General features: G+C 40.6%; 1 protein-coding gene across 1 annotated transcript in view; it reads left to right on the top strand.

Moving 5' to 3' along the window:
* The first annotated feature begins 425 nt into the window (after positions 1 to 425).
* NFATC2 (nuclear factor of activated T cells 2) overlaps positions 426 to 11725 on the top strand; it is a 108043-nt gene continuing 96743 nt past the window's right edge. The window contains exon 1 of the mRNA XM_015814368.1: positions 426 to 591. Within this exon, the coding sequence (XP_015669854.1) occupies positions 459 to 591 (133 nt within the window). The 5' untranslated portion in view covers positions 426 to 458. The remainder of the gene's footprint in view (positions 592 to 11725) is intronic.

The following is an 11725-nucleotide window of genomic DNA, read 5'->3' as shown; positions in this document are numbered from 1 at the left end:
GGTGGCAGCAGCGCCGCCGCTCCTCCCCTCCCGGAGGCAGCGCCGCCTCTCGCCCCAGGTGGCTCCCGCGAACAGGAAGTCGCCCCTTGCCGCGCCTCGAACGGGCTTCGCGGTCCGCGAGCGAAGCTGCAGCCGGGCAGGGCCAGGGGCGAGTTGCAGAAGTGGCGAGCGCTCCCAGGTCTCGGGAGCAGCTCCTGCGTGTGCAAACGTCTCTTCTCGCCACGTGAGGTGGCGGAGGGAGATTCCAAGGCTCCCTCCCTCCCGAGAAGTTTAAAGGAAGCGTGCATTTCATTTTTCGAGTTGCATGGTTCAGACGAGCGGGGCGGGTTGTCATTAATTCTTCTTGTTGCGACTGTTTGCGAAGGGGAAAGGCAGAGTTGCCTCTCCCGTGGTTTTTTTTTTTTTTCTGCCTTCGCCCCCCATTAGAGTTGTAAAGAGATCACCCTTAGACGTTAGAGATGGCTTCCAGTCCAAACGATTCGGATCCGAACTCCCAGCCAGGGGACGGTGATCCGAATCCAAATATCAGCCCTCAAGAAGAGCTGGACTTCTCGATTTTATTTGATTATGACTATTCGCAGCCAGTAGCAGGTTTGTGACTTTGGATTACTCCTATTATTAGTAGTATGAATTTATTACTATCAACCCCTTCCAGCTTGATGGATGCTTTTCAACAGAACTTAGGGGTGTGTTTGGAATGGATGGGGGTTTTCTGAAGGATGCGTGTTCCCAAGGACCAAGGAATGGTACACAATGTAGCTGGTGTCGTTGGGTGGCCAGGATCAGATCCTGTTTCTTTAGTACTTGGGTTGGAAACTGTATCCGATCAAGAGTTGGACTGGACTGGCCTTTACAGGAAAAAGTGGTTTTCTGCAATTAACCCTAAAGAGGGCAGCAGGGAAACTTTACAATGTTTGCTGAGCTTAATTAGGATCATCTGCAGTTAGGAAAGTTTACCTTTCTTCCATCAGGCTAAAGTGGGGTTGAAAGTCTGCCTATATCTTTCTGTTTATCTCTAGAGGGATGCATAAGTAGAAGCTCTGATTGCTGATTTTTTTTAAAGATGGACGTATCTAACAGGGAATGGCAGAAAGGGAACTGTCAAGAAAATAAAAATTATAGTAGCAATAAGTACTATATCTTAGCACATCAAAGACTCCTCTTTGTCATTTCTGGGTCATGTAGAAAACAGCCTTTTCATGACTTTCTGTTTTATCTGACAGCATCATAACTTCATTGCACTCGTAATTGTTTGTTCCTAATGCAAAGCACAGATCCAGAGGGTAGGGCCAGAAACGACTCTGAAATTAATATTGGACAATGGCTTTGGTCAAGCTTGCTAAAATCAGTAGGCTGAGTAGCAGAAGACAAGTCTTTGAAAGCTCTGACTGAAAGCCAGAGTAATTGTAATTTCAACAGAACTTATTCTGTATTTGTAAAGTGCTACAAAATGTCATACTATTTCTACTAGCCTCAGGGCTATGATTGCATTGCTCATGTTTTCAAAGTGTGTGCCTTTGGAAGTGATAAAATATACCTGCTTTTTTGATGTCCCATAAAAATATCACACCTACTTGTTCATGCATCACACACCCTTGTTACACGTTGAGAATAGCTAAACATCAGGATTCTTGGATGTTTCCTTATTTCATAGTACACAGGTATTTAGCAAATGTCATCTGTGAAAAATCCTGGGGGCCTCAATTTAATATGTGTTGGAAATTGTAGACAGTGTGAAAAAGAAAATCACACGTCCTGATGTGGACAGTACGGTTTCGTAGTCATCTTCTGAGTGTGGTCAGTTTTCTTTTGGCAGGGTTTTCTGTATTATGTTAACATAACAAATTCTATAGCAAATTGTTTTGAAGTCTTTACTGCTGTCCAACACTAACCGCATCTAGCAAGAAATGAAGCAAGAGTTGGGATGTCTCAGTTAAAAAAACAACATCATCACTGGGACTCAATAATCTTTGATTCCCACCCCCACACACTATCAGAGATGGAAGAGGCAGATTCATAAAGAAGGAGCGGGGAAAGGTATAATTGCAAATGTAAAGGTGCACAGTGTATTCCTCGCTCCTTTCAGTCAGTTGAAGGGCTGCTTTGACCTAGAAAGAGAGAGCAATTGACTTGGATCCCAGGAGTTTTGAATTGCAAGCCATGATGCTGTTTGAAAAAGAACAACTGTTTGTAATTCAGATATAATCAAAAACAGACATGTGGAAACCTGCAAAGCATTCCCTTCTGCATGCTTCTCAGCCATTTACAAGAGCAAATTAAAGCTTTTTCTTTTAAAATTATGACTTTTAATATTTGTGACATGAATGTGATCACATAATTTTAAAGAGTTTGCATTTTCTTATTTAGCAACATACTGCTTGTTTTGCCCCTTTGGGATGGAATATAATCAGTAACTGTAGGCAATCTCTCCATCCCACCCCACTTTTCTTTAACCCGGTTGCAATAGAACAGCAAGTGTCAAAATCCTCAGCAATCATGGCCAAATAGCCAAAAAAAGTGCTAGGCTGGGCCTGTCATACTTTTTGAATGATTTTACTGCTGGGGAAATATTTTGTAAATGAGAGTAGCATTAGATGAAAGTCTTCGTTTAGTTGGGTTATATCCAGAGAAGGTTTAGATACACAAGTGCAGTGAATGCAGTCAAACATTCTTGTGAATGAATATATTATTATAGAATGAAGAAAACTTTACTGATTCTTTTCTGAATGTGGACAAGAGGAAATATAACCAAGAGTGGTTGATTGTACTTGAGGGTAGACCTACTAAAGTTGCTTTTATGTCACACCTTTTGAACAAATGACAACTGTGAACATAACTTAGAATGTGTAAAGTGGTATAATCTTACAGTGTCAAAACCGACTGAGAATATTTTTTCCTGTGAAATATTTCAACAGTAGTTGCTAATTTACATTTCCAGTAGCGGGTCTAGAGAAATTAATACAGTCAATAATTTTACAGCTTTAATGCACAGAGATTCAGTTAAATAATAAACCCAGCCTACTGGTTTATTACCAAACTTTGGGAAATCTGAGGTTATCTTTGATTCCTAGATCTAATAGAGGAAAAAAGTATTTTCTTATTAAAACAACTTGCATTTTAGTGTTTATTTTAAATCAAAATCAAAAGTAGGGCTGCAAACTTAAATACCCTTAATAGAAATAAGCTTTACTGAATCAGTGAAACTTTAAATGCATGCATTGGATCATGATGGAAATCTCGTTTCCCTATCTTTATGGAGGTATCCAATTCTTCATATAATATAAAGAGAACTCGATGTGATCCACAGAATCATGCTAAAATCTTATTAGTCTTATTAATATTATAGTTTAACTATAATATTTTTCAGTTAAATTAGGTTATCAGATCTGCACTACCAACATTAAATTTGGTTTAATTCGGTTTTAAGGGGGGGATTGTATATATGTTTTGGTTTTAAGTATGTTGTGCGCCGCCCTGAGTCCCGTCGGGAGAAGGGCGGCATATAAATTAAATAAATAAATAAATAAATTAAATAAATAAACATTGTGACAGCCATAAAACAGGAGAAAAAGGTTAGCTTGTCAGCCCCACTAGATAGGTCAGACCAGGAAATCAAATCCACAGGAAGGCTAAAACTACTTTTACTGAGATTGGCTATACGGTAATAGTTGAATCTTGCAAGTCTGGTTGTGTTTTACCTCTTCCTCCTCCTTTTACTTCAGTGAACCAGGCATCAGCCTGAGCCACTTCTGAATGTTATCTCATAATTTAGGACTAAAAAAATATTTCAGCCCCGTTTGCCTAGGTATTCTGCATATCTCCATCAAGGTCACCTTTCTTACTCTTTGCAGGGTAGGGTTTCTTAATCTTTTTCTGGCATTGATCCTTTTGAAATGTGATGATCTTCTTCTCTGTGAAATTTTAGAAGTTGGTGAAAATGAAGTTGTATTTTTTCCCATTCAAGTTCCTGTATTCTTTGAAACCTATCATGGATCCTGGGTTAAAAATTGCTGGGTTAGAATTTTCTGTATCTTTCAGACATCATACAGTGGTTACCTGGATTTTTGCTCGACATGGAAGAGCGTTATGTGGGAATCTAAATGCTGGCTTCTCCAGCATCTTAATGGTTAAAATAAATTTTTGAAGAATGCTGCATTGAAAAAAATCATGGTCAGTTGTGATGCTTTACTAACTCAAGCTGAGTAGCCCTCACAGAGAGTAAAAGTTTAAGTATTATGATTAGGGTGGTTAAACTTGGTTCAGTGTTTTGATATTATACTATATTATAAAACCTGTTGGATGGATCTGGTGTAGATATACACTCTGCTTAACTTATTTCATAAGTTTATGAGGACACAGTTTGGGCTTTTTGTAACTACCCTAAGCTTCTCGAGAAAAGGTTTATATATATGTAGCGCTACCCCTGAAAGGGCCACTAGAGTCTGGGTTCTCCTGGTCCTCTTGGGCTGGCTGCCGGTCCACAGTGGTCCCTCACTTAGACACAACTGCTTGGCTGGAACATGTGATGAGGTGGTGGTCAGTCTCTCTCGGCAGACAGGTCATGTGCAGGGAAAGTGTTCAGGTGGCTGGTCAGCTCCTCCTCCTCCTCCTCCTCCTCCTCTTCTTCTTCTTCTTCTTCTTCTTCTTCTTCTTCTTCTTCTTCTTCTTCTTCTTCTTCTTCTTCTTCTTCTTCTTCTTCTTCTTCTTCTTCTTCTTCTTCTTCTTCTTCTTCTTCTTCTTCTCCTTCTCCTTCTCCTTCTCCTTCTCCTTCTCCTTCTTCTCTCTCTCTCTCTCTCTCTCTCTCTCTCTCTCTCTCTCTCTCTCTCTCTCTCTCTCTCTCTCTCTCTCTCTCTCTCTCTCTCCCCTCAAGCTTGCCCCAAAGAAACCTCTCGTATCCTATCCCCTTCTCTCCCTCAGGCTTGCCCCACAGAAGCCTCCCATATCCTATTCCCTTCTCCCTCGGGTTTACCTCCTAAAAGCCTCTCCCATTCTCCCCTATTGTCTCCTCTCCCAGGCTTATCTTCCCCAACCTAAGCCTCAGCAGACTCAACTCCTCCCTGCCCTCTCCTGACTCCTTTCCCAGGCATCTCCAGGTACTGTCTCTTCAGCTCACCCTACCCCCACTACATATATGTAAACCTTTATGTACATATAAAATGTGTGTGTGTGTGTGTGTGTGTATGTATATGTATATATGTGTGCAGTAATAGAGGATGCAGCTACATGGCCTTAATAGATGCAAATGCAATAAACCATAATGATCTGGATCAAGCTTGAAATTTAACCTTGGCAAAATGAATGCCATAAAGGAAGGAAAGACAGTAAAAGAAATGTCCTTTGGCACCGTGCATTCGAGTTCTTACAAGCTTTAATCATGTGCTTATAGAACCCAGTGCAGCAGCATTTGACTTGTTTGCCATTGCAAATCAAAACTGAATGAGATTATTGATGTTATCACAATACTTTCATTATTGGACAAAGGACTTGCTGGTAGCTTACATGTCCATTTGAAGCTGTGGTCTTGGATTTGGCCATTGGCTCTCTGAAGAAAATTTGATTGAAGGTAAAAATATACAGTACATTCCTTAGAGAAGAACTGCATGGGAAAAATGCCAATCTTAATGTAATGCATGAAACCCATTATGTGAATTGCACCTGGTCCTAGTATGGGAATAAAATGCTACTAAGGCAAGTCTGCTTAGAATAATATTTTTAAAATAATATTTAATATTTAAAATTTATATTTAAAATGCCTAATAATTTTATTCAACAATCAAAGCACTGATGGAAAGTTGGTATAGCCGAAAAGTGTTTCCTTAAACTCTCTTCTTTCACAAACTGATTGAGCGGTTTGCCTTCCATAGTATCTATCTCAGATTGTAATCAGGACCATTGTTCTTTTACTGCAAGTCCTCTCTCTCCAATAGACCTCACCTTTGAAAAAACATGCAAAGGGTTTAGAAAATCTGCAATGCCAATGTTGATTCATTCTAAAAGAATATTGTCCCAAACTAGCTCCTTGTTCTCACCAGCAAGATATATGGCACTATGCGGCATCATGCAAACATTTTGGGCTCTGACCAGAAAAATCTTAGCTCAAACTTCTACTTAAGTCACCAAGGTTGTAGAGTGCTTGGAGCAATCACTTTTCTTTATCCTAGTTGAGATTTTGGGGTCGATATGAGGATAAAGTGGGAGAGGAATGTATCTTGGCTTTAGCTTAGAGGAAGGATGAAATTATCATTATAACTTTCATCCTGTGTGAATGGAGAGTAAAGGATGCCACTGAACAGATTTGGAAAGCACTTCCAGAGACTGTTTTCCTTATTCTGAATGCCTGAATGCCATGATTATTAATTTTTGATATTTTCGAGATGGAAATCATTAGTGTAAGAGAGATCACAACAAAACATATAATCTGGAGGACATTCCTTGCTTTCAGAAGACACCATTATGAGTCTGTAAGTAATCCTTTGTACATCAGTGATCTTTAATGTTCTAAGATTAAAGCATGTTTACAAAGAGATGGATTTAACAAAAACAAAAACCTTTAGTCCACATGTTGAAGTGTGCCTGGAAATTGTGGAAGATGACTGTTTTCTCAATTATGTTAGCTTCATTGGAACTGAAATTAGTTTTGGATGTTCACCAGAAATGCAATTTTAGCCATAGGTCAGGATCCCAAACTTTCTCTTCTTCCTTGTAAACATTCTCAAAAAGTGTCCCAAAGAAATTCCAAAATCAAGAGGAAGCAGTAAAGTTATTTTGAGCCTTTAGAAGTAGTTTACACACACACATATATATATATATATATACACACACACATATTAAAGCCTGAAACAATTAAACATGGTTAGGGCTCCTTGCAGATCTGGCTTTGTCAAAATTTTCTGTTATCTGATATTACCAAAAATGCCCTGGATTTTCATTGGGGTAATTTAATACATTCAAAAACCCACCAGGAAATATATGCTTGTTATATTTATTTTTATACTGGCCAGTTTTTAAGACTCAAGAGTAGTTTACAACTCAACATCATAATATCATAATATCATCATAAGAAATCCTTAGTTGCCCCAAATTGACATTACTCAAACATCAATAAACTATAAAAGCAAAACTGTTGCTCAATATACAAAACAAAAATCCAAACTTCATAGGTTATAATTAAAAAGTAAATCTAAACACAAGAGGCTTGACAGCTTTGGAGAAAGCCAAAAGAGATGGTGTCAGGACGACCTTGAGGGTAGATAATTAAACAACATAATGGCCACAAGAGAGAAGAACTATCTCTGGCTCCACAATTTATCTCTAGCAGAGTTAGGACTTTTAGCATCTGTTCCCTGATGTTTGCACAATATGGTCAGAATCCATTTGGAGGAAATATAGATAGTCTTCAACTTACGACCATTGTTTAGCTTTTGTTCAAAGTTGCAATGGTGCTGAAAAAGATCCAGTGCTTGCACTTATGACCATTGCAGCATCCCCACAGTGACATGATCAAATTTTGGGCACTTGGCAACCGGTATGTATTTACGATGATTGCAGTGTCCCAGGGTTACACATGATCACCATTTGTAGCCTTCCCATCTGGTTTCCAACAAGCAAAGTCAGTGGGGAAAACCAAATACACTTAATGACCATGTGACTTACTCAACAGCTGCAGTGACTTGCTTAATAACCACAGCAAAAAAGATCATAAAATCTGGCATAACATCTGGCTTAGCAACAAAAGTTCCAGTCTCAATTCTAGGACTACCTATATTTCCTTGAATAACCAACCATGCAGAGCTTTGAAAGCAGGACTTTGAATTGGAATAAAAATCCAGAATGCAGGAAATTTAGCGTTATATTACAGTAGCAGATCTCTATCCTGTTGTGCCATCTGCACTTTCTGTGGGGGGGGGCAGCTTTAAGGCAGTGCCATGTAGAAGGCTTTGCAGTAGTGTAAACCTGTGATGATGAAAGGATGAGTTATTATTGTTAAGTCTTCTCACTCCAGGAAGGTCTGCAATTGGTTACCAGCTTAGCTGAGCAGAGGCTACCCTGCCCACGATTCCTAATCACTGTCCCAGCAGGAGCTTTAAATCAAGGAGAATTTCCAAGTTCTCATTCCCAGGAATCCCATCCCATTCAGAACTATTACTGGGTTTGGAACAAAGCCAGAGTGTTTCTCTCCGAGATTTAATTTGAGCTTGTTTAACCCATTCAGCCCAACATAGCCTCTTGGCACTATGTCAGGATTTCATTCCTCAGATGGGGCTGCAGGGCTGAGTATCATCAGCATGCTAATGAGACCTTAGCTGACCTCTCCCGGTGGCTTCCTATAGGGAAGAAGTCTGAATTGGCTATGGATCATATGCTTGAGTATGGAACAAACAGTTCTCAGATGCACGTGCTCCGTGCTCCGTTGAGCTTGCTCTCGAGCTCATGGAACTGGCATTTTTAACTATTCCTAAGGTTGCAAGAAAACAGTGTGCCCGAGGAGGACTCTGCCTTCTTGGCTCGTTTCAGCTCCCCCCTCCTCTACTTCCTAAGGCTTTCTTGACTTTTGTTAAGAAAAATCTGGGATGAGAGGGGAGGGGAACTGCAAGGAGAAGGTATTGAAGTGAGAGGAAAGTTTGATTCTTGCTGCCCTCGATCTGCAACCCAGATTTTTTTTTGTGAGAGTTCTTCCAGTTTTCTCCTGGGTATAGTGCTCCGATTGGAAAGAAAGGGTGAGAGTATCTCCCAGGCATGAGCATTATTCTGAGATAGTTCGGAACCCTCAATCAGCTGGGAAATTGAGGAACATCTATTAAAACTGCAGTGTAAAAGGAAAATGTAACAACAAGAAAAAAGTAGCAATCAGCAGTTAATAACAGCAACAGCGGGTGGAATTTCAGGGAACAATGTTTAATCAATTAATAGTATTCATTAGGTTTAAGATAACTTTGTAGAAATGAGTTTTCTAAAAGGTTGTTAACCTGATAAGTCCAGCGTCAGTGCTGGGGAAATGTGCATTGAGAAGACTATAAAGCCGATAGAAGAGAATATTTGTAGCTCAGGGCTGAACTGTGAGGTCCTTCGTGATGACTGAAATCAGTCCGTTTTCTGGAGAATACACTGAATTATAATATAGGCCCTATCCACACAGCTGCTGTAAACAATATTTTCATATCCCAAGGGGTAAAGGACATTTTCCTCATGAAATAATTTCTCAGCACAATGCAGGTCCACGTAGAGGACATGTTTGTTTGCGGAAAAGGAGAATCACACAATTCCAGCAGTTTTAGACTTGAGGGGTCCTTGGTGCTCGCTGAGCTTGCTTCTTTTCTTGCAGATGTTTCATTACCCTAACTAGGTAACATCATCAGTGCTAGTGAGGAGTGCTCTTTGCTGTCTGTTTATATTCTGATGTCTTGCTTGTCTGTGTGGGTGGGGCCGGTCTTAGGGATTCTTTGGCTGGGCTGTTTACTAATGGCTGTGTGGCAGTTTCTTGATTGGAGTATTGCTTACTTGACTGTTGGTCTGAAGGAGATCTTGGAGTTAATCTATGCCAGGGGTGTCAAACTGCCAGCCCACAGGCCGGATGCATCATAGTGAAACCGTGCCCATCCCGTTGCTGGTAATGGCAAAAAGGTTGCGATATGTCGCGACACGTCACTGACATTGTGAGTTTGACACCCCTGATCTATGCTGATCTGAGTGCTGATTACTGGTGGAGAGGTCCTGGAGTCTTTTTCTCTTTGGAGCTGGTTGATTGTCTTCACAGAGTTTTAGACTTCTCCAAATTGTCTATGGAGATTCTCAGTCATCCAGTCATAGTTGCCCCAAAGATGCTTTTTCATGAGGTAACTGGACTCTCTTGTTTTTCTTTGAAATCGTTTTGTTTTTCATCCAAGAAGCTTCTTCAGCTAGGGCCGGATGGTGGGGAATGGAAGGGTTTATACTCCAAATAAATCCTTCCATTCCCCACCATCCAGTCAGAGCTGAAGAAGCTTCTTGGATGAGACGTGAAATGTTTTCAGAGAAAAACAAAGTCCAGTTGCCTCTTGAAAAAGCATCTTTGGAACAGTTTTCAGAGTTGTAGCTCAGCTTCTGATCATCTTAACATATACAAATGGGACCATTTTTGGGCTACTTTGGAGCGTTATCTGATTTTATTTTCAGATATGCAGAATAGAATGCTGATTAATACTTTTCTTTAAGAAATGTGAAACCTTTTGCCTCAAAATAAAAGCTACAGTCTTAAATATAGAGAGATAATGAAAGTTATGCAGGAGTATGGAGGTATGTTGAGTTGGATCAAAACTGTGTGCCAAAAATTATGATTTTTATCTATGTCAGTATATAGTGCTTCTTAATCTTTGGCAGTTGGCTTTAGAGTACAAGTCATCCTCGACTTATAACCATTCACTTAGTGAGCTTTCAAAGTTACAACGGCACTGAAAAAAGTGACTTATGACCGTTTTTCACACTTATGACTGTTGCAGCATCCCTATGGTGAAGTGATCAAAATTCAGATGCTTGGCAAGTGGTTTATATATGACAGTTGCAGTGTCATGGGGTTATGTGATCACCTTTTGCAACCTTCTGACAAGCAAAATCAATAGGGAAGCCAGATTCACTTAACAACTGGGTTACTAACTTAAAAACTATAGTGATTCCTTTAACAACTGTGGCGAGAAACGTATAAAATGGGGCAAAACTCACTTAACAAATGTCCCACTTAGCAATAGAAATTTTGGGCTCCATTGTGGTCACAAGTTGAGAACTACCTGTAATAGAATCAGGATGAGCCTAGGCTATTAAGCCCAATAAATACATACTTCAATAAATAAATTGAAGTCTGGATTGTTAGAGAATAGTAGTGTTTGCAATGAGCTTGTTTTAGAGGTTTGCATGGAGACTGTTTTCAATTAGTCCTATACAGTACCTACATTATGAATTAGAGAAAACCATTGCTGAAGTGCATCCAGCTGCACACTAATTTGTTGCACACTAACTGGCACAATCAGAAATTGCCATTTTAGTCAGGATGGAATAAAGAAAAAAAGTTTATTCCTCTGTGTTCAATAAGCTGTTGGCCGGTCTTCCTGTCTTCTCAGCAGAGGCCTTCCAGCACAACAACAGTAGTCTGCATGAAGCCATGTCTAAGCTGGCATGATTAGCAGCTGGGTTTATTAATTACAGGCTCCTAGGTTTGGTGGCCATGGAGTCTGGATTGGAAGATTTATATTGGACCAAACTGGATTACTTAATATTGAAAGCAGGAACTGCAGATTTTGTGCTAGCTTTGTCTATTCAATAGTGGGCTGGCAATATACCATCATGGAAGTTTCCATGACTACAGACTGTGATGTCACAAATTCATGTATTGCAAAATACCAGCTTAGACCAGCGGTTCTCAACCTATGGGTCGTGACCCCATTTGGGGTCGATCGACCATTTCACGGGGGTCGCCAAGCAAGGCTGTCCGCCATTTTTTTTGTCCGCCATTTTTTCCCCCTTTTCTGGCGAGTGCCTTACCTCCCTTGTGCTGGGCCAGCTGGTGGTCGGCCTGCTCCGTCTCTGCCGCTTGCCAGTTACGCCTCGGCCGGCGCAGGGGGCGGAACCATGCATGTGCGGCGCTCCCGGGCAGGGAAGTCCTCGACTTACGACCGGTTGGGTAGTCCTCGACTTACGACCGGTTTAGTCCTCGACTTACAACCGGTTGGGGGTCGCGGCATTAAAAAGGTTGAGA

This window comes from Protobothrops mucrosquamatus, unplaced genomic scaffold (genome assembly GCF_001527695.2).
Source record: "Protobothrops mucrosquamatus isolate PMUCROS unplaced genomic scaffold, P.Mucros_1.0 scaffold244, whole genome shotgun sequence".
Taxonomy (NCBI): domain Eukaryota; kingdom Metazoa; phylum Chordata; class Lepidosauria; order Squamata; family Viperidae; genus Protobothrops; species Protobothrops mucrosquamatus.
Note: the sequence above shows the minus strand (reverse complement) of the source record. Positions and strands in the feature narration are given on the sequence as shown.